Here is a 23923-nt window from a genome sequence, read left to right as displayed (position 1 = left end):
TCTTTCAAGACATGTCAGCATTTCAAGAACTTTTTAAAACTTTTGCTAAAAATTGTTTAAAATTGTAAAGTTTCACAAGAAATTTAATAAATTTTCCATATAAACAATTTTGAACAACAAACCGCTTTTTACAAATATTTCTGCAAACAGATAATTTAAATATACAATCTACAATAACACAATTTTAAAATCAAATATTTTCCATTTTACCGAATCAGAAAAGCTACCAAACAAAGTTAAAATGCTGATCCTCATGCCGACCATACTTGCCAAGAGGAATTCTTGTTGGAAGATGAGCTTTAAGATTCCACAAGTAGTTTTTTACAATTCACAGATTTTACAAATTCATTAAATTTGATATTAACTTGCCACTTTGATAAAGTTTTACAGAGCATCTTTTGTTCAACAACGCAAGTTGTCATAAACAACTATTTTCTGAAGTTTCAAGATGGACATATTGTGGAAATATTATAGACAAAATATAGACACAATTTGGCTTGAAATAACACTTTTTTGGACACTCAAGGGACATAGACATGAACCGAGAATTTGGCAACTCTGCTGAACAGCTTGTTATTTGTTTGTTTTTTTAATTAGCCTACTGTTATCCTAGCTGCTGCACCATTTCCCTTCAAGCCTATACATAGTGATTAAAATGGTGAAAATTCATGTTGAATATTGGTAAGTTAACTTAGCCTAGTTAACTGCTAAAATAGGGCCTTCTATTTCATTTTGGAAAATAGCCTAGTTAAGTTACAGGTGAACAAAATTCCAAGCTCAACTAATTGATAGAGACAACACACCCCTGACAGTGGTGGCTCTAGTCCTGGGTAGGGGAGAAGGGGAAGCTGCCCTCCAGTTTTCTGACATTAAATCCCTTTTATTTTTTACACTTCTAAGACTATTAAAGTAGGCTCTGCCTACTTATTGACTACAACATGTCACAATTGTAATTTTTGTATACCTTACCCCCATTGTTTTATCCTGCACCTTGTCTAAAGGAGGTATGCAGCCAATTCTTTGATGGAAATTCATACTCATCAATAATCATCAAAAATAATGGTAAAATTCTAGTTAATTGACTTCTTGATATCTTGGAAAGGGTTTAGCTTAGGAAAATGAAACTTTCAGGGATGGGTCTATAGACTAAATTATATCCTGGGAAGGTATTTTGAAGTACCTACCTCCACTCTTTCTTCCTCAGAGAGCCCTGAAATTTGCATACATGATAGGTTTATACCTATTGAAATTTTGACAAAACAACATTTTACCTTAATTTTCAGTTACTAGTTGCTTTTTCTCTACCTTTAGTTCTGAAAATGCAATTCCTGTTATTTGAGTAGAATTTGAGCCATATCTATGTTTTTTTTTTCAAAATTTAGGAAACATATTTGCATATCTTTAAAACCTTATAAAATGGAATTGAGCAAAGTTATGAAGCTGAAAACAATTTTGTTGTACTTCAATTAAGCAGAAGATCTATTTTGCAAGGTTTCACTTTTATAACACACTTATTTTTAAAGGTCATCAAAGGTCAGGGCCCTTGAGAGGGAGAAGGAGTGGAGGTAGTTGCTTCAAAATACCTTCCCTGGACATACTTTAGTCTGTAGATTCATCCCCAAAAGTTTCATTTTCCTAACCTAAACCCTTTCTGAGATAGCAAGAAGTCAATTGACTAGAATTTTACCAAAATAACAAACCATCAATTAGTTTTAGCATTATCTTCTTGGATTACTATACTCTTATTATTTTCTTTGTAATAGGCTGCTATAATATAATATATGTAATATCTTAATTCTCACAAATTACATTTCAGTTAGATAATAGCTTCTTGTTCTAAGAATTTAGTTCAAAAGCTTAAAGCTAGGCAATATTAAATATCAAAATTGATGTATCCTATCTGTATATCAGACCAAAAATCTATATTGAATATCAAAATTTAAACATTGATATCAGAAATGATATTTGGAAATTTCTCTTTATTTCCAGCTTTCTCAACTGTCTACCTTTAATATCCAACAGAGAAATTCCAACATACAGAATGTCCTTGTTAATATCTTGTGTAAATTTGAAGTTTTGGGGGGGACAGCTGCCCTCTCCCTTCCCTAAACCATGCTTGCCTGCCTCCCAGTTTGTGAGGCATAAGACTTCTGCTGTTCTATAGAGAAGTATTTGAAGTACTTACAGCCCCTCTTTCCCCCTCCAAAGGGTGCTGACATTTTAGAATATTTGGGTTGTGTAGATGAAACCTTGAGAATTAGATCTAAGCTACTTCTCAAATAAGACATTGGTTTATTGTTTATGGAAAATTGGGAGATTTTCCAAGGTTATTAGGAAGTATATAGACATTTGGTACTTGTATGATAAACACCCTACTGATCAAGCTGTTCATTCATCTCTCTGGAAGTTCAACAAAGTTCCCTGTTTGTTTTTAGGTGATTTAAAGGCGCTATTTTGTGCCTTGCAGCATCTAAAAGAGTTGTCTCTCTTCTCTGTTTTTCCTTTTTTGGCTTGCTAAGCTTGAGTGCCTTTGTTGAGTAGGAAATCAACTTGACAACTATCATTAATGAATTGATTATAATCTGGGAAAACTGCTTTTTAAGACAAAGATATAGGAATAGACCCAGAGCTTAAATTAAGCCTTGGAATATATTTAAACCTTAAAAAATGACATTGAAGACAGATCTAACCTTGTCTTACCTGGCTTTAATCTGAACTACCAAAACTTGTTCCTTAATTTTATTATTCTAAAAATATTTTTCCACAAAACAAGTTTTTCAAAGAGAAGTAAATAGCTCCATCAAATCATAATGAGCAGAAATAAAGTCAAATATCAAATATCCATCAAATAATATCAGAGTCCATCTTTTAAGTTTAAAACTAATGCAAATCACCCTCAATAAATAACTGAAACCCAAAACAAACAAAATTTACAATAATAACCTTCATTTAATTAAAACCATATATTAATTAACCATCAGTTAATTAAGAAAAACTTTAAACATATAAATAAAAAAATAAAATAAAAAACTTTCCAATAAATAAATGAAGCCCAAAACAAACAGAAACTATAGTAAATAACCTAGTCAAACTAAAAAAAAAAATTAAATATGAAGTATATGAAATTGGTTGTCCCCTCTTCAACGCCTCGCTCTTTACGCTAAAGTTTTTTATTGTTTTACAAAGTAGAGTTGTGACAAAGAGTCAAACTTTAGCGTAAAGAACGAGGCGTTGAGGAGGGGACAACCCCTTTCATATACGGAACAATTTCTGTTCTTTTTAAGTTTTAATGTTGCTCCTTTACTTGCAGTTAAAAAAACTTGTTTTTTTTTATTCGATTTAATTTAGTTTGTGGTCGTTTCTAATAATGCTGGGAAATCCGGCTCCCCTCTAAGGAAAATTCTCCTCTCCCACGAAAAATTCCTCTGTCAAAAGATCCTACCACGTAAACCCTCTCCTCCACCAGAAATATCCCCCCCCCCCCCCCCAAAAAAAAAAACTGTACTTCCCAATAACAAATACTATATGTAAAAAGGGTAGTAGTTTGCAGCCCTTCCCTGGGGGCTGTGAGGGATCAAATCGTCCTCGACGACATAGTTATTAGATCTTTTAACTATGCTGAATAAAATAGCTATCTCAAAACTTTGATTGGGTGACTTTGGGGGGAAAGATGGCGTCGGAGGGGGCTAGCTGCCCTTCAATAGCTTTGTTTACTCAAAAAGACCATTCGAACTTTTGTTCGAGTGGCTTCGATCATTGGCCAAAAATTACTCGATTTTTGATCAAATTAGCCCTCTTCCGATCCTGTAGGGTAACTGGTTCGAAACAATCACCCCTGGGAAAAAAGTAATAAACACGTGTCCATGATTTTTCTTTTGGCAAAAAAAAATGCAAAATTCCATGTTTTGGTATATAGGAGCTTGAAGTCACTACATTAGGGTTCTCTGATATGCTCAATCTGATGGCATCATGATTTTTCATCATGATTACTTGGTGCTTTGGGGGTGTTTCCTTCTTTTTCGAAAATCTCTCATATTTTCTCTGGCTCATAACTTTTCATGGGGATCATTAAATTTGACGAATTTTATATATTTTGAATAAACATCAAAATTTCATTCTTTTGATGTATCTATTGTTAACAAAACTGTTTCTTAGAATTTCAGTCACTATTAAGCCGCATTGCTCCTTACATACAGTTCATTACCACTAACTGTTACATAAAATCCTACTTGCTGAACTTCACACCAATATTAGTAGCCACTAAGTATATAAAAAAAACAGTTTTTTTCAACTGAAAGTAAGGAGCAACATTAAAATTTAAAACGAAAAGAAATTATTACGTACATCAAAGGGTTGTCCCCTCCTCAATACCTCGTTCTTCAACCTGAACTTTGACTTTTTACTCTAATTATTTAAGAATTACACCTGATACACAAGGACCGTTTAATTATAATAATAAACTTTTAAAAAAATTTGACAAATTTAAAAACAGTATAGCTTAAAGAACGAGGTACTGAGGAGGGGGCAACCCTCATATACGTAGTAATTTCTGTTCGTTTTAATTTCTAATGTTGCTCCCTACTTTCAGCTGAAAAAAACTTAATTCAGTTTTTTATTTAATTTCTCATAGTTTTTAATCAATGCTGGGAAATCCAGCTCCCCCCCTATGGAAAATTTCCTTCCCCCACGAAAATTCTCCATGGAAAGATCCTCCCACGTAAGCATCCCCACCCGAAAATCCTCCCTCCAAAAATATCTTTATACTTCCTGATAGCCAATGCTATGTGTAAGCAACAGGCAAAGTTCATAACTTGCAGCCCTTCCTCTGGGGGCTGTGGGGGATCGAGTCATAACATATTTATTAGATCTTTGGCCATGTTGAAGAAAATGTGTGTCTCACAATTTTGACCGGACAATTTTGGATTAAAAGGGGGATGGGAGGGGTTCTAGCTGCCCTCCAATATTTTTGGTCACTTGAGAAGGGAGAGAACTTTTAATTTCCGATCAAATGAACCCTCTTCCGACCTTCTAGAATCATTGGTTCGATACGATCAACCTTGAAAAGAAAAAAAACAAATGAACACGTATCCGTGATCTTGCTTTTGGCAAAAAATTCAAAACTCCACATTTTTGTATATAGAAGCTTGAAACCTCTCCAGTAGGATTTTCTGAAAATCTAAATCTCAAGGTGTGATTTTTCATTACGATCACTTGATTTCTTATGGATGTCCTCCTCTTCAAATGTTAGTCAAATTTACTCAGGCTCGAAACTTTTCATGGGTAACGTTAAACTTCATGAATTTTACATATTTTGAATTAGCATCAAGATTCGATTCTTTTAATGTATCTATTATTATCAAGACACTGTTTCTTACAGTTTGAGCCGCAACGCAAATTTGGCTACTATTGAGCCGCATTGCTCCTTACTTACAGTCCGTTACCACGAACTGTTTCATTTGTCATAGCAGAATTGCTAGCAACATACGAGTCAGTTGAGACATTGCTATGCTATACGCAATAGTTGTGACACTAAGGAAGTTTTCTTGCCTGTCCTAATTTAACTTCAATTGTGTAAAGCATGTAGAGTAGAAGGTAATATACATATAGAGTAGAGGGTAATAGAGAGGTAATATATATATATATATATATACTAGCTGTTGGGGTGGCACTTCGCGCCACCCCAACACCTAGTTGGTGGGGGCGCTTCGCGCCCCCCCAAGCCCCCCCGCGCGCGTAAGTCGTTACGCGCCATATTAGTTACGCGCCATTGTAGTTGTGTCCCTATGTCCCACCTGTGAATATAGATATATATATATATATATATATATATATATATATATATATATATATATATATGTATATGTTTTTAACTACGTAAAACTTGCGAATATACAACATTCTTTGCTGTCCCATTGTCTGTGCATATAAATAGATTGTCAGGTTTACCGACTCTTGAACATGCAACATATAATGGTCCATGGGAAAACAATCCGTATTCAGATCTATACCTCATGATTCTAATGATTGCCCTTGAGCTTTGTTGATGGTGATTGCTAATCGACCATTCCCTGAGTCGCCATCGTCATTTATATATCCCCCTGTGCACCCCGGCGTCCCCTTTGTAGTTATGTTCCTGTGTCCCGGTCGTCATTTATATTCCCTGTGTCCCGGTCGTCATTTGTGTCCCGGTGTTCCAGTCTGTGATTTCTCTTTGAGTGTCCCGGGCGTCATTTATATTCCTTGTGTCCCGGTGTCCCGGTCGTCATTTATATCCCCCTGTGCCCCCCGGCGTCCCCATTGTAGTTGTGTCCCTGTGTCCCGGTCGTCATTTATATTCCCTGTGTCCCGTTCGTCATTTGTATCCCGGTGTCCCGGTCTGTATATACATTCGTTTTTTAGTTTTGTTTTTCTCCTTTATTTTTTTCCTTTTTTCTTTTTTTTCTTTTTTAGTTTATTTAGATTTTTAGATTTTTTAGTTTTTTTATTAGTTTTTAGTTTTTTTGTAGTTTTTACCATTTTTTTAGTTTTTTTAGTTTTTTTTTTACTTATGTCCTGGTCGTCATTTATACTCCCTGTGTCCCGGTCGTCATTTGTGTCTCGGTGCTTTGTTGATTTTAGTTTTTAGTTTTTTTTGTTTTTTACCTTTTTTTAGTTTTTTTAGTTTTTTTAGTTTTTTAGCTTTTTTAGTTTTTTTGATTAGTTTTTAGTTTTTTTTAGTTTTTGCCTTTTTTTAGTTTTTTCAGTTTTTTTTAGTTTTTAGTTTTTTACCTTTTTTTAGTTTTTTTTAGTTTTTTAGCTTTTTTAGTTTTTTTTCTTTTTAGTTTTTTTTGTAGTTTTTACCTTTTTTAGTTTTTTTTCTTCTTTTGTATTAGTGTGAAATAATTCAGACGTCATATGCGGACAAACACGACGTCACTCGACAGACAGACAGACAGACATAACCCACAAACAACTTATTTTTATATATATTTATTCATATTTTTTTAGTTTTCTTTTTCTCTTTTATTTTTCAGTTTTTTCCTTTTTTTTAGTTTTTTTCTTTTTTAGTTTTTAGTTTTTTTTAGTTTTTTACCTTTTTTTAGTTTTTTTTAGTTTTTTTAGTTTTTTAGCTTTTCTAGTTTTTTTATTAGTTTTTATTTTTTTTGTAGTTTTTGCCTTTTTTTATTTTTTTCAGTTTTTTTTTAGTTATTAGATATTTACCTTTTTTTAGTTTTTTTTAGTTTTTTAGCTTTTTTAGTTTTTTTTTCTTTTTAGTTTTTTTGTAGTTTTTACCTTTTTTAGTTTTTTTCTTCTTTTGTATTAGTGTGAAATAATTCAGACGTCATATGCGGACAAACATGACGTCACCTGATCCATCCACAGATCCACACACAGACAACTTATTTTTATATATATAGATATATATATATATATATATATATATATATATATATATATATATATATATATATATATATATATATATATATATATATATATATATATATTTCAAACAGTAGGCTGTGCGACAATCGTGTTTCAATCCCGCTTTCTAGGGCTATACTGAAAGAAAGCTTGAGATGGCTTAGGCACGTTCTATGAATGAAGGATGACAGATTGCCATAGATTGTCCTTTTCGGCAAACCGTTTATGGCTAAATGGAAAGCAGGTCGTCTCCTGTTGAGGTAGGAGGGTGTCGCAACGAAAGATTTAAGAGAAATAGGAACTTCCTGCAAGGTTGTAAAGAGGGAGTCTTTAAATAGATCGGGATGGAGTAGGAGAGTACTTAGCTCTGTTGGCCCCAGGCAGCTTGGTGCTGCGGTGAAGTGTTAGTATTAGTAGTAGTACTCTGAAAATTGAAAATTTGCCTCTTTTTATACAAATAAATCCGAATTTTGATAAAACCATCAATAATAAAAAGGATTTTGATGTATTGTGACAAGTCTCATTCACCTATGCATGCTTCCAGAGTGAAGGCGTAATCAAGATCATAAACTGTTTTGTCAATCAATAACCAAGGACCAAATATACCATGAACACGATCATCCATAGCGAGTGAACACTTTCAAATGTACCAACATTTTTAATGTCATTTTAACTGCTACTTAAAATCAAACCTTCCCTCAAAATAAAAACCATACCTGCGTCTCTCGGGTGGATACAACACACACAGGTGTATCCAGGATTTTTGTTTGGGATGGGAGGTACAATTCTTATTTACAAAATAGATCAAAAAGGTTTATATGCATTTTTGGTTCTTTTTTCCCAGTCGTACAAAAATGTTGGGGGGTCAAGCAAAGTTTGAATGATGGCCCGTGGTGATAAGGAATTGATCCACTCTCTAAAAATCAGAACTGAAAATTTAAATTAGATTTGAAATTAGAATTGTCTCATGCTACATTGCACCACCAGTAACTGATAAATGTTTTTCTTTGCTTCACTTGTTGATCTTTATTATGACAAAAGGGTAGAAGCTGAATGAGAATTATCTTTTGGGGGTTCCCGACTTTGCTCGTATAGCAGGTTAGGCCTGTTGCCCCCCAATGTAGGGCAGTGAATAATCGTTGGTAAACCACTTAATGCTTAAAAAAGCCTTTATATTTTTTCTACTTACACTTTTCCAAAGAGAAACAACTTTATTCCGAAAAGGCTTCTTGATTTTTTATTAGTATTTTTTATTGTGCTTCATGCACCTTATACTTTTTCACGTTCTTTTTTACTTTTTATTATATACTTCCTTTTCTTATTCTTTTATTTCACGAATCTATATACTTAGCAGCGGAGAAAAGTATTAGTAAGTATTCACTGTCTGAAAACCAAGTTCTGCGGGAGAAATTCTGGTGAATATGAAGTCCAGCTTGTTGAGTTAGTATTATCACACTTACAATTTCGAGGTTGCTGGTAAAAGTAAAATAGTGAAAATGACTTGTTTAGAATAATTGTATCAATTCAGTAAACAATCGATGTTAGGCTATTTCACGTGTGGAGATGGATAAAAAAATTAATTCAAAGGAAAGGGGAGCTTTTCTCTTCATAAATGAATATTTTTATAGTTATAGTTTTGTAAGTTATACCTGTTTTGTTTCACCGGTGAGGGATCAGTTTGAAACTTTCTGGGGCAGCTTTGTTGTTAGAGGGGGCAAGGTGGTTTCATGAGTCTATTTTTATGTATACTTGAATGTTTTATTATAAATTTGGCAAAATTAGGGTTGGGATTTGTACTTTTTATCCATATTTACCCTGAAGGTTTGAAACAATAACACCCAGAGGTCTTAAAACTCAAGTTTCATCATTTATAAAGAGAGATAAACTGATCCTGCCAAAATTTGAAGTAAATTTTTATTAGTTTTATTTTAATTAGTATTTATTTTATTAATATTTTATTATGTTTTTTAATATAATATTTTTTAATATTTATTAATATTTTATTTTTTTAATTATTTTATTTATTAATTTTAATTAGTCTTCGTCTGTCGACAAAATTGACGACAGGGAGAAAATAAGGACAGAGAACAGAAGAAGAAGAATATACAGTATTTGTATGCTAATCGAATGCTGTAATATTGCGAAAAATGTTGACAAAACATGAATCAATATGAAGCGAACAGGATTTTTTTCTTCTTCTTTTTTTTGTAATTTTGAATACCTTGCAGAATTGCTGCTGGACCCCAATTAATACAGTGAGAATCGCAGTCAATTTCGAAATAACTTGCTTTTTCAGTCCATAACCGGGGTAGTTTTCTCTAGCCTGTCTTGTAAGCCAGGTTCGCTTTTCATTGAATATTCATATCTGGTGACTTTTTGTCGTTAAGACATGACTTGTCACGGATCTGTTTGTTCTCTATTGCTTCACTTGGTGAAGTTTTCTTCATCCAGCTTTCTGTGAAGGCTGGTGTTTTCTTTCAAATTAATTGAAGCGTGGAATCAATTTTAGTTTTCTTTTTCGTTTCTTTTTTCTGTATCTCTTTATTTTTGTCGTCTATCTTAGTCTTTTTTGCCCTTTACTTTGATAAGTTTCCCGTTTTCTGCCCTCGTTTAACCAATGTAATATCAAAATATAATTTAAATATATACAGCAGTCATCCTGCCTTGTTGTTTTGTTATACGAATTTCTATGTTTGGATATGTTTAAATGCGAGTTGTTTTTTCTTCTTCCTTTTTATATAGTTGTGTATTTTCTTGTTGTTGCTGTGTCGTTCTTTTTCTCGTATTTTTCTATTTTAAGCTACTTCTATTAACTTCTATTATTAATTTCTCCACTGACAAAGGCTTTTGGACGTGAAGCCGAAATATTCAGACGTTATTATTGACGTAACTTTTCTATTCTTGTTTATTTCTTACGGGTTTTCCCCGTTATTCAGTTTTTTTTTGTTTTTTTTTGTAGTGGTGCATGAGGCTACGCCCCTCGTTATCAAGAGCTTGCAGCAAAAATTCGTAAAGCAGCTCCTGATGCGGAAGTAACTGGCAACGTTGGACGACGATGTAAGTTTAAAATACGCAATTATATTTATTTAGTTTTATTTTGGTTACATTTATAGCCTTTTTTCCATTTTTACTGTATCGCGTGTTCGTAATATATATATATATATATATATATATATATATATATATATATATATATATATATATATATATATATATATATATATATATATATATATATATATTAAATAAAAAAAACTAGTTTTTTTTAACTGAAAGTAAGGAGCGACATTAAAACTTAAAACGAACAGAAATTACTCCGTATATGAAATGGGTTGTCCCCTCCGCATTCCCTCGCTCTTTACGCTAAAGCTTTTAATTGTTTTAAAAAGTAGAATTGTGGCAAAGAGTCAAACTTTAGCGTAAAGAGCGAGAGATTGCGGAGGGGACAACTTTCAGTTAAAAAAACACAGTTTTTTTTTTATTTAATTTCTGAACGTTTTTGAATTAATGTATGTTTTTGGCTCTCCGCACATAAATTATTAAAATGAAATTTGTATATTAATTCTTTTTTGGCTAAATGGCTTTCTCTTAGTTTTGATCAAACGATTTTGAGAAATAAGGGGTGGGGAAGGAGGCCTAGTTGCCTTCCAATTTTTCGGTTACTTAAAAAGGCAACTAGCACTTTTAATTTTTAACGAACGTTTTTATTAGTAAAAAATATGTGTAACTTAAGAATTAACTTACGTAACAAACTTTTATATTCTTATATTTTTAAACAACCAAGAGAGATAAAACTCTACAAAAAGAAAACTTCAAACGAGACGACGGCCAGTAGATTTGAAAGACTAAAACAACGCGGATATTTCGCCTGTATCCAAACAAGGCGTCTTCAGCACAAGATAGAAAATTAAAAGAAAAACTAAACTAAAAACAAATAAAAACCACCACCAATAATAATAAATACAATTGTCGCTACTTATCCACGTAGGGAAAAGCAGCTATTTGAGTTACTTCAATGAGAATCAAAGAGCAACTCCATATTATATTTTTATATTTTAAAATATTATATTTTTTTTATGTGTACGAGGGGGTTTGTACCCTCGTTAATACCTCGCTCTTTACACTAAATCGCAAGTTTTGTCCCAATTCTTTAAGAATGACCGCTGAATCAAAAAAGCCATAGAATAAATAGTCGAAATTACTAAAAATACTTTAGCATAAAGAGCGAGGCATTTATCTCCTCCTAAATACCTCGCTCTTTATGCTAAAGTATATTTAGAACCACTCAAATGCGTAATAATCTCTGTTCGTTTTAAGTTTCAATGCTACTCCTTACTTTCAATTGAAAAAACGTTTTCATGTTTATTTTTTCATTTTTTTTTTATAGTAATGCTAGAAAATCCTGCGCCTTCTTCATTGAATTTTTCTTCCCCCATAACATATTCCTCCAAGGAAAGATCCTCCCACATAGCCCCTTCCCCTCAACCCCACCCCCAAACCAAAAACATCCCCCTGAAAACGTCTGTACACTTCCCAATAACCATTACTATATGTAAACACTGGTCAAAGTTTGTAACTTGCAGCCCCTCCCCCAGGGATTGTGGGGGAGTAAGTCATTCCCAAAGACATAGTTATTATGGTTTTTGACTATGCGGAACAAAATGGCTATCTCAAAATTTTGATCCGTTGACTTTGGGAAAAAAGTGAGCGTGGGAGGGGGCCTAGATGCCCTCCAATTTTTTTGATCACTTAAAAAGGGCACTAGAACTTTTCATTTCCGTTAGAATGAGCCCTCCTGCGACACTCTAGGACCACTTGGTCGATACGATAACCCCTGGGGAAAAAAAAAAAAAAACAAATAAACACGCACTCGTGATTTGTCTTCTGGCAAAAAAATACGAAATTCCACATTTTTGTAGATAAGGAGCTTGGAATTTTTGCTATAGGGTTCTCTGATACGCCGAATCCGATGGTGTGATTTTCGTTAAGATTCTATGACTTTTAGGGGATGTTTCCCCCTATTTTCTCAGGCTCTTAACTTTTGATGACAAAGACTAAATTTAATGAAACTTATATATTTAGAATCAGCATGAAAATTCAATTCTTTTGATTTATCTTTTAGCATCAAAATTTCGTTTTTTGGAGTTTCGTTTACTATTGAGCCGGGTCGCTCCTTACTTAAAAAGTTTTTGGTCACTTAAAAAGGGCACTAGAACTTTTGATTTCCGTCAGAATGAGCCCTCTCGTTACAATCTAGGGCCACTGGGTCGATACAATCACCTCTGGGAAAAAATAAATAAATAAACACGTATCCGTGATCTGTCTTCTGGCAAAAAAATACAGAATTCCACATTTTTGTAGATAGGAGCTCGAAACTTCTGCAAGAGAGTTCTCTGATACGCTGAATCTGATGATGTAATTTTCGTTAAGATTCTGCGGATTTTAGGGAGTGTTTCCCCCTATTTTCTAAAACAAGGCAAATCTTCTCAGGCTCGTAACTTTTGATGGGTATAACTAAACTTGATGAAACTCATATATTTAAAATCAGCATAAAAACGCGATTCTTTTGATGTAACTATTGGTATCAAACTTCCATTTTTTAGAGTTTCGGTTACTATTGAGCCGGGTCACTCCGTTACCACGAACTGTTTGATTTTGTGCTGAATCCAAATTTGCGGTCAGAATTGGCACCACGCCGCTAGATTTCTTCCAAATTATCTTTTCCTTTCTTATCCTATGTTGCAAAGTTGCTTTTATCACATCTTGAAACTATTCTTAGTCCGTATTTGGACTTTAAAGTTGTTTCAAATAGTAGATTTTGATTTACTTTGAGAAACTCTACAGTTGGGATGTAAACGATCAAAAATGGGTTTTTAAGGGTCAAATGAAAATACTGAAGAAAACACCAAATCTGAATATTTCGAAAGAACAACCGCCTCTCTCCTTCAGCGCGAACAAAATCATATGATCAAGGAAAAAACTAAAATAAAATAAAAACAAGCGCGGAAAGTACGAGAAAACCAATGAAAAAACGCCAAAAAACTAAATAAATTTTAATAAAAGACCAAAAACTAAAAGAATTAAAATCAAATACCTAACAAACAATACAGTGAGTTATTCGCCAATATCCGCGATTTGCACAAAATCGAAACAAGTTTGAACTGCCACTTACGGCTACTAACGAACAACTGAGAAATAAAAGAAAAAATTCATTCACTCAAACAAACGAAGTAGCAATCGAATAAATTGGACTGCAATAAATGAATATTGGACTGCAATTGAACTGCACAGTTCGGTGTCTCCCCTGCAGTAGCCTTTTTGGGCACTGGATAGTTTCAATCGGAACACATTTGGAGGTAGGATAGTTTCAACCCAGTGTATCGATTCGCTAGCGCATGTGAGAAAATGTGCTCAAGAATCAAGTAAATAGTTTATTGTAAAAATAAGACTTCACTAAAAAAACTGTTTATTTTTGCTAGGTATCGTAATTCGTAGCATTTTGTTGATTATTTCGTAACGAAAATGGAAATTCACAGTAGCAAATTGATAGAAACTCATCTTATGTGGAATTAATTTTTTTTTTAAAGAAGCAAGTTTTTCTACTAAAAGTAAGGAGCAATATTGGAATTTAAGACAAACAGAAATTATTCCCCGTAAGAGGGGCTTTCCTCCTCAACTCCTCGCATTTTACGCTAAAGCTTAACTTTAAATTATCATCAAAATTCTTTTTTTTTATAGTTTCGGTTACTATGAGGCCAAGTCCACTCCTTACTGTTCGTACTCACGAACTGTTTGATAAAGTAAGAGTAATTGTGGTATTTCCGCGTCATGGCTGCAATTTTCAAAGTATTTTTGTGCGTTAAGCAATTTTTATGTGTTGTATAAAATTATTTTTAAGTGTATAAAAAATAGAAAATACACGAATAAAAATAATAACACAAATAAAGTGCATAAGTCTACTTCGAATTGTGTTTCTCCGCAAATCCCAGTATACTAGATGTAAGGATTAATTTGCAAGAAAAAAAAATATAAGCGGCAATTGCAGAAAAATTATCTTTATTATAGCCACGATGGCGATCGTTTGAAGACAGATTGCCGAAGATTTTTTTTTTTTTTTAGCCAACAATCTGGGGCTAAACGGAAAGCATGTCGTCCTCGTCTGGGGTGGGAGAATGTCATAAATAAATATTTAAAGGAAATGGTAACTTCCTGGGAGGGTGTAAAGAGGAAGGCCTTGAATAGATTGGGTTGGAGCAGGAGCATGCGTAGCTGTATTGGCCTCAAGTGTCTTGGTGCTGCGGTGAGTTATTAGTTGTTGTAGATACAATCAGAAAGCCTTTAGAATGTGCAGAATCTCAAGAAATCAAGAAAATTTTACAGAAATCTCTCAAAGAGCAAGAAAAGTCAGAAAAAAAAATCAAAGAGAAAAATATTTTCTCAGGGCCACCAACAAGTATGTGGTTAAAAATTATCAATGAAAACTAAACCAAGGCGAAATCAGTACTTACCGAATATTGGCTAACGCATTTGCAGATCCAAGGGAGGGGTGAAAAAGTCCTTCTTTATTTATGTTACCGTTTGATTTTTTTGCAGTAATGATTATAAGCAAATTTTATGGTAGAGAAAACTGTATCTGAAAAGAATATTGCATTGAGAACACGATGGTAATATTCTTTTGTTATTATAGTGTTTTCTGCTTAGGAGGAATCTTGGTGTACTTGGATATACTTTTTCTGCATAGTTGTGCAAAGCATTTCACCTTTTTTTTCTTTGAATGACCTCTCTTTCTAAAATACTTTTTATTTCGTAAAACATCAAATTTGCCTCTTTTCGTATAACTAATATATATATTTTATTGCAATTGCGATTCTGCAGTAACTGAAATGGAAGAAACAGTTTACCGAATTTACATGTGTGACTACGGCAATATTGTTTCAAATTATTTTACTGCAGGGATGAAGTCGTTAAACCCAGAATAAATGTTTGGTCCTTTATATTTCACCTTTTTTTCACATTTTTTTTTTTTGTATTCTACCTTTTTTATGACCTCTCTTTCTAAAATACTTGTTATTTCGTAAAACATCAACTTCGTCTCTTTTCGTGTAACTAATACATATATTTTATTGCAATTGCGAATATGCAGTAACTGAAATGGAAGAAAAAGTTTACCGAATTTACATGTGTGACTACAGCAATATTGTTTCAAATTATTTTACTGCAGGGATGAAGTTGTTAAACCCAGAAAAAATGTTTGGTCCTTTATATTTCACCTTTTTTTCACATTTTTTTTTTGAATTCTACCTTTTTTATGACCTCTCTTTCTAAAATACTTGTTATTTCGTAAAACATCAAATTCGTCTCTTTTCGTGTAACTAATACATATATTTTATTGCAATTGCGAATATGCAGTAACTGAAATGGAAGAAAAAGTTTACCGAATTTACATGTGTGACTACGGCAATATTGTTTCAAATTATTTTACTGCAGGGATGAAGTTGTTAAACCCAGAAAAAATGTTTGGTCCTTTATATTTCACCTTTTTTTCACATTTTTTTTTTGAATTCTACCTTTTTTTATGACCTCTCTTTCTAAAATACTTGTTATTTCGTAAAACATCAAATTCGTCTCTTTTCGTGTGACTAATACATATATTTTATTGCAATTGCGAATATGGAGTAACTGAAATGGAAGAAAAAGTTTACCGAATTTACATGTGTGACTACGGCAATATTGTTTCAAATTATTTTACTGCAGGGATGAAGTTGTTAAACCCAGAAAAAATGTTTGGTCCTTTATATTTCACCTTTTTTTCACATTTTTTTTTTGAATTCTACCTTTTTTTATGACCTCTCTTTCTAAAATACTTGTTATTTCGTAAAACATCAAATTCGTCTCTTTTCGTGTAACTAATACATATATTTTATTGCAATTGCGAATATGCAGTAACTGAAATGGAAGAAAAAGTTTACCGAATTTACATGTGTGACTACGGGAATATTGTTTCAAATTATTTTACTGCAGGGATGAAGTTGTTAAACCCAGAAAAAATGTTTGGTCCTTTATATTTCACCTTTTTTTCACTTTCTTTTTGCATTCTACCTTTTTTTATGACCTCTCTTTCTAAAATACTTGTTATTTCGTAAAACATCAAATTCGCCTCTTTTCGTATAACTAATATATATATTTTATTGCAATTGCGATTCTGCAGTAACTGAAATGGAAGAAACAGTTTACCGAATTTACATGTGTGACTACGGCAATATCGTTTCAAATTATTTTACTGCAGGGATGAAGTCGTTAAACCCAGAAAAAATGTTTGGTCCTTTATATTTCACCTTTTTTTCACTTTTTTTTTGAATTCTACCTTTTTTTATGACCTCTCTTTCTAAAATACTTGTTATTTCGTAAAACATCAAGTTCGCCTCTTTTCGTATAACTAATACATATATTTTATTGCAATTGCGATTATGCAGTAACTGAAATGAAAGAAACAGTTTACCGAATTTACATGTGTGACAACATCAATGTCGTTTCAAATTATTTTTATCTGCAGGGATGAAGTGGTTCAAACCCAGAGAAAAATGTATGGTTCTTTACGCCTGATGGGCATAAGGGGAGGCAGATGGTACATCTCAGGAATATACCCAAAAATCTTTGATCCCAATCTTTATTGCAAAAATAAAATATAAAGTTCGAAGAATAAATGTTTATGAACATAATCACTTTCCTTTGACCCTTCAGTATATTTTACGTATATTCTGTATGTTATAAGTAAACCCCACTGTCATATTTTCAGAGGAGAGCTAGAATAAGAGTTTTTAGTTTTCTTCGGGGTTAAGTATACAACTTCCCCCCCCCCCTATCTCCGAAATATTTCTAGAATTCATAAATGGGCCATGAAAATACAAGTAAAAGGTTTATTTCTTCTAGAAGTAAACAGAAAAATGCTCTGACTTGTAAATTTGTCTTAAGAATGTGGGTAAAGAAATCCCTTAAATTCTGCCCTCGAATAAAAACCAGTTTGATTCTCCCCACCGGAAAAAAATTAATACGACCCTGAAAACGCGCAAATGAAAATGTGTAACAAATCAGTGTTCAGCTTTGGGTGTATTATGGTTGTATATTGTGTATTGGGTTGGGTAGTACTTCCTATTTGAATTAACCTTCATTTCACAAAGATATATCAAAAAATGCAATTCCAAACTAAAACAAGACGCATAAACACCTAAACATAAGTTACATAAACTCTTGAACATTTGAATTAAATGAAAAAAGAAGAAAAGAAAAGGGGGTGTTGGATAACGTCTGACAATTTGACGAGCTTAGAAGACCCACATGCGAATTAATCGCATAACTAACATATTTAAAAAATAAAATAAACTGTGCCCATTGATTTTCGGAATGAGTATGTGTTTATTGATTTTTAATAGTTTGTGTTCCCTGTTGCGCAATACCTAGATTTTTTGTTGGATGGGGATTGCCGGAAGATAGGGACAGTGGAAACGGATAGACAGTTGTGTCTCGACGTTAATATAGGAGATCCTTTGCAAACAACGTTTTAGTAATTTCCAGCAAATGTTCCAGTAATAAAAAAGACTGAGAGACCTGCATCAGCTTGGAGGAAAGTTAATAACCGAAGTTGACCACCAAAATGAAAGCAAGATTTTCCGTTTTTTGCTTCTTGAAATACAGGGTTGTCAAACCTGATTTTTGCAGAAATATTCATTATAGCCCAAAGTAATTTTCAGTTTTGTTCGTTTTTGCTGCTTGAAGCAAAAACGCTGTAGATGTATCTAATTATTCATTAACTAATAACAGTTTGACGCAGTCTCTATCCTCTTGAATATATTGCCTCTTGTAAATAATTAGCTCCCTTATCTTAAGACAGTCTATATACCCATGTTAAGGAGTAGCCACCCCTAGCGTGTATTTGTGTTTTCCTTTTTATTTATTTGCTTTATTTTTAAAAGTTCGTTTTGATAAACCAAACAGTTCGTGGTAACCGGACTGCAGGTAGCCCAAGGAGGGACTTGGCTGCATTTTAACCGAAACTCTAAAAAAAAAGAATTTTAATATCAATAGGTGTATCAATATAATCGGATTTTTGCGTTGATTCCAAATATGTTAGATTCATTAAGTTCAGTGTTATCATTCCAAAGCTACGAGTTTGAGAAAATTTGCCTGATTTTCGAAATTGGGGGAAACAACCTCGAAAAGTAAAGGAATCATAATGAACATTCGAAAAATCTAAAGATAAGGAGTATCCTAATCTCTATGGTTATGTGTGTCTGGGATGGGTAGCTTACGGTTGAACAAATTCCAATGATATATCTGGGTTACAGATGTCTAAGTGAGGTGTGAAACGCCTCATCCTGCTAACGAGATAGTAAACAGATTAGGGGCCAAATTCTGTAAAACTTCGTGGTCATATTTCGCCGTTAATTCCAAATAAGCTCTATGATTGGAATAAATAGACTCCAACTAGTGTGTCTGACCTCTGTTCCTTTATCTATATTTATGATTGAGCCTCATGAGCCTGAAAGCGACAAAATGAAAAAAAAACTGTGTATTTGGCAGTCCTGTATAAAATGATTTCTTAATTTTTGCTTTAAATGGAAATTATAATTGTTATTTGGATCTCAGTTGCTAAAGCCGTCCTAGTTGAGTGGTTAGTACGCCAGACTTGATATCCTTTATCCGCGAGGACAGGGGTTCGAGTCCTGGTTATTTAGATTAGATCGGGGGACAGTGGCGCAACTCTGTAACCTCAGCCAGAAAGGGTGTGCAAAAGCACGGAATGACTGGCCCCCAACCCTTCATTGCAGTTCCTGACCGAAGGACCATGAAACGGAAATCAGTACTGCTGGTAAGGACTGTAATTTTCAATGGGTACTTGTATGATAAACCCCCTACCGCTGAAGTTGCTCATTCATTGACACGCTATAGCCCGAATTGGTTTCTAAAGTGTTATATTCTTATCTTACTTAAATATATTTAATTAGGATTGAGCGTCAGAGAAACATATTAGAAGAATGTAAAGGCGGGGCTATGTCATACAAGTACCCTCCAATGGCGTATTCTTTACCTCTACCTTTTATTTCAAGTTTCATCTCATCGACATTTTCAGTCAGAGTCTAATGGATGCACGAGTGTAGTTCTGTTGTTGTATACTTAGACATTTGTTTGATAATTATCTTCTACTACGTCTATAACATAAGTACTGCTAATTAGCCTCGAGCAATATTTAGAATTTTATTTTACGGTACCGTATGGAAAGTTTAATATAAAAGCAAAAAAAAGAATTTTTGGATGACTAGTTAGTAAGTTCGAAAATAAATTGACAAAGCTTTCTTAGAAAGCCTTTCACGCTTGATTTGGGCTTAGCTTAAATCTCCATCTTTGTTCCTCATTTATAATTTTTCAATTATTTGCTTTGGAGGAATTTTTAAACGATGAATATGATAGTTTCATGAATTTTTACTTCAATATAGTGTGAAAGGACTTATTCATGTGTGAAAGGTTGTACTTGACATAACTTAACCAATTAGTATAGAAAATTTCGTACATAGTGTAAACCCCGCTTAAATGGACGGTGTCCTAAACTGTAGTAAAATGGTCCTTATCTTCATTGAATTTAAAGCTAAATGTAAGCACTATATCACTTATGACCAAAGTACCTGTCATATTTTTGTATTTACTCAGTAATATTTATCCAAAGTGATAAGCTTTAATATCTTGAGAGTCATTTTCTCGATAAGCGTTTAAAGAGTTTTTTTTAATGTTACCATATTTTCCTATTTTACATTAATTTGTTAGATAATTGTCATTATTCACAATTAGGATTTCAGGACTAAATCAAATTTAAAAGGAACAAAAAAAGGGGCAAAATATAGGGAAAGGGGAAGAGGGATCCTTCGTATTCAGCCGTGTAAAATCGTGAAAATAATGGAGGGCAAGTATTTCTTTTCATTTTTTAAAATGAAGGTATAGAATGGCATTTTAAAAAATTTACAGGTGGTGTTTCCTTAATTTATTCTAAAATAAAATTGGTAAAATCGGCAATTTTCACAATTTATTGAAGGTAGTGGGACTTACCCCCTCCTAATGGACATCCAAGATGGGGATATAACGGTAAACAGTATATAACGCTATATAACGGTAAAACAGTGCATTGTAATAGTGATCCAAATTTTTTAGACAAATTTCTATCGGCGGGATTGAACCAACGGCTTCCTGCAAAATAGATAATTAATGGAACCATGATGGCACGTCCTATTTGCAGTCTTTCATAGCCAAGATCAAAGCTCCATTGACAGACATTGCATAATTTCTCTCTTTGTATTTGTAGTCTTATTTATTTGTGTTTTTTTTTGCCAGAAAAGTTGTGTAATGAATTTATCGTAAGTTACACTGAGCGTCAATGTTATATAAAAGGGATTTTGTTATACCTGCATACAGGGTGGGGGAGATTAATTAGAACCGCCTTCTGGAAAATTTAAAATTAGCTCACAAGAAATAATGACTGATTGAAAGTTGTTAGTTCACCTCTTACGAAGCCTTTCCCATGATCGACGTTAATCAACTGTTCCATCAAGCGAAATCGTGGGTGGGTGAGCAAGATTCATTCTCTTGACAAGTCCCAACCAGCGTAGTTGTGGTCTTCTTACTTTGTATCTGATACAGAGCTTTGCTAACTTTGTATACAGAGCAATGGGTATGATCAGGTTGCTAAAGAGGTGAATTTTTAGGCGGTTTGAAAGGTTGCTGGATTTTCATAGGCTTAAGAGTCTTATAAAATCAATGCCAAACAGGGCCAGGCGACTTCTGACGTCGTTAATTTGGCAATTATCAGTTAAGAAACAATCGAGTTAAACGAGTCAGTCCACAACTTCCACTAGATCACCATCGATTGTTATAGATGGAGGGTTTGAGCTGTCCTGGCATGACATAATCATTATTTTAGGGTTATTTGTACTAATCTGTTTGTAAGATGTTTCGTTGTTTGTAAGATGATGTGTGTCTGTTTTTGGAGGTCTTGAATGATCGTAGCTAGCTGGTGGGTCTGTCAAAAATCAACAAATAGTCGACGGAGTTCCCCATTAGACTCGATGTGTCGTTTCATTAGTTGGCGCGCGGTAATAATTTGATCAATAGTTGATTGCCCAGGCCTGCTTAGTAATCCCGAGTAGCATGAGCGGTGATGAATTGGGTTCTATGAAAAGGGATCTTAGGCAGGATTCTTGTTTTGTGGCTTGTCAGGCTAATAGTCCGGTAATTTCCATACATTTTTTTCTAGCCTTTTCTTTTAGATTGGGAATATTATTGCCTTACTTTACTGTCGATGAATATACCTATTAAACGAGGTGGCTGATGTGACAGTGTGGTACAGGTTGACATAATTTGAACCGTCATTTATAAGCTCTGCAGTAATACCGTCTGGTCCCGGAGCTTTGCCTCATTTTAGGGATTTTGTGGCCGCTCTGGTCTCAGATCTCAACAGAGTTGACAAGATCTAACGTTCTGAGGAAGAGAAGGAGCTTAGGACGCTTGGGTCTGCCATTGCTTGTGGATTTAATTTATCCTCGAAGTGTTTCTTCCATTGGGTGAGCTTTGTTTTTGTTGATGTCGCTCCCCTGTTTGTCCGTTATTATATAGCTGAATGATCTCTTCTGGTGGATAATTCTTAGACTATTTTGAAGAGCTCATGACTGTTGGCTTTCTTGAACTATATTTCACTGTCTTAACACTTCTAGGTAAAAAAAAACAAAAAAAAAACGCCTTTTTTGTTAGGGTCACGGGGTAGTTCTGCTCAGAATCTTGGAATTTTCGCCGTCAAAGGGAGTTGTTTCAACCTTAACTTAAGTTTTGACATTAGTAGCGAGTAGTCCGATTCAAAGTCTCCTCTGGGTAGGGAAACCGTGTCTATTGCTGATGATTTTGACGTAGTCAATCATGTTTTCAGCAACTCCGCCAGATGATCCTCATATAACCTTTCGATGGTGCCTATGCTGGAAGAGGTGTTTGATACATATTTCATTCTCTCTGAAGAAGTCGATTAGCGGTCTCCCCCTGCATTAAAAAAAATCGCCAAAATTGAATTTTATCCACTTTTTTATTCTCCTTGTTGGACCCCAGCAGCGGTATCTATACAGTAATACACATTCTAATTATCTTCATTGGAGAGTTTTGGTACCCATCATATGTTGTACATTTCTCCTTGACCCTCTACTGAATTTTTTGTAATCACTGGTCATACATGTTGTGGAAATATAGAAAACGTGTTTTTTTTTTTGGTGTTTTCTACCCATGACTCATTTAGTAAGCCTACAATTAAACTTTAATGAAGAAAAATAATAAAAATTCGTAAGGGGGAACTTTTTGCACTATATGACGAATAAAAAAACTCAAATATTCGATAATCACAACAGAACAATTACATAACTTGCTTTAAATAACTTTTTATTTTGATCTTATCTGACAAAATGCCAAGTAGTGAATGACGCTTTTTGGAAATTAGTCAATATTTCACCCTACTGACTGCGTCCGTTTGTGGCGCTGTGATATGTCCCATTTCTGAAACAAACATGCATGATTGTTATATACCTTGGCTGTTTTTAGGACTGAATCTAGGCCAAAATATTGGTTCTTTTCTTCTTTTTCCATTGGCTGTGTACCAAAAGGGTAACCCCTCTATAATTTTTGGATTTATGCCAATAGACTAATTTATTTTTTTAGCTTTAATTATAGTTTTTTTTCAGTTCTTTTTTTAATTTTATTTATTTATTTTTAGCGTCGTTCGAAGTGACCGTTAATGGCGAGCTAATACATTCTAAGCTCAGTACAAATGGTTTTCCTGACTTTGATGAAGTTGTCGAAATTGTCATCTCTGTCACTAAAGGAGACAAGCCAAGAACTGTGGAAAAGACACATTCTTCTTGTATTATTTTATAGATAAATTGATTCTAAGCTTTGTAAAATGAAGCTGCTCTCTGAAAATTATGGAGGATGGCTGATGTTAACTACACTGCTGAAACAATTTTTATCTGTATTATTGTAAGAGTAATGGCTTTGGTGATAGATAAATTTAATGGTTAACTTTTTGTTTCATATTTTGCACTAATATTTTAGAGGTCTCTAGAATCTGTCATCTTTGGATAGACTCGTAACCCCGAAACTGTCGGATATATAGGCTACCTTATTTAGCCTATAGAATCACCAAAACTAACCAAAAATGTTGCTAGCTAATACTGATAGATAAGTGTATAAAAACATTCTATCAAACAGTTTATGGTAACGAACTGTAAGTAAAGAGCGGCTGAGGCCGATAGTAACCAGAACTCTTTAAAACGAGATATATATATATATATATATATATATATATATATATATATATATATATATATATATATATATATATATATATATATATATATATATATATATATATATATATATATACTACTGCAAAATAATTAGTTTTTATGCTGATTTCAAATATTCACTGCCTATTCTAATTATA

General features: G+C 33.5%; 1 protein-coding gene across 1 annotated transcript; it reads left to right on the top strand.

Annotated features, from left to right (window-relative positions):
- The first annotated feature begins 524 nt into the window (after positions 1-524).
- Positions 525-23499, top strand: LOC136035631 (selenoprotein W-like). Its single transcript, XM_065717527.1, has 3 exons — positions 525-681; positions 10364-10461; positions 23195-23499. The coding sequence occupies exons 1-3, from the start codon at positions 656-658 to the stop codon at positions 23353-23355; spliced, it is 285 nt and encodes a 94-aa protein (XP_065573599.1). The 5' UTR covers positions 525-655; the 3' UTR covers positions 23356-23499.
- The last annotated feature ends 424 nt before the right edge of the window (positions 23500-23923 follow it).

This window comes from Artemia franciscana, chromosome 14, assembly GCF_032884065.1.
Source record: "Artemia franciscana chromosome 14, ASM3288406v1, whole genome shotgun sequence".
Classification (NCBI taxonomy): Eukaryota; Metazoa; Arthropoda; class Branchiopoda; order Anostraca; family Artemiidae; genus Artemia; species Artemia franciscana.
Note: the sequence above shows the minus strand (reverse complement) of the source record. Positions and strands in the feature narration are given on the sequence as shown.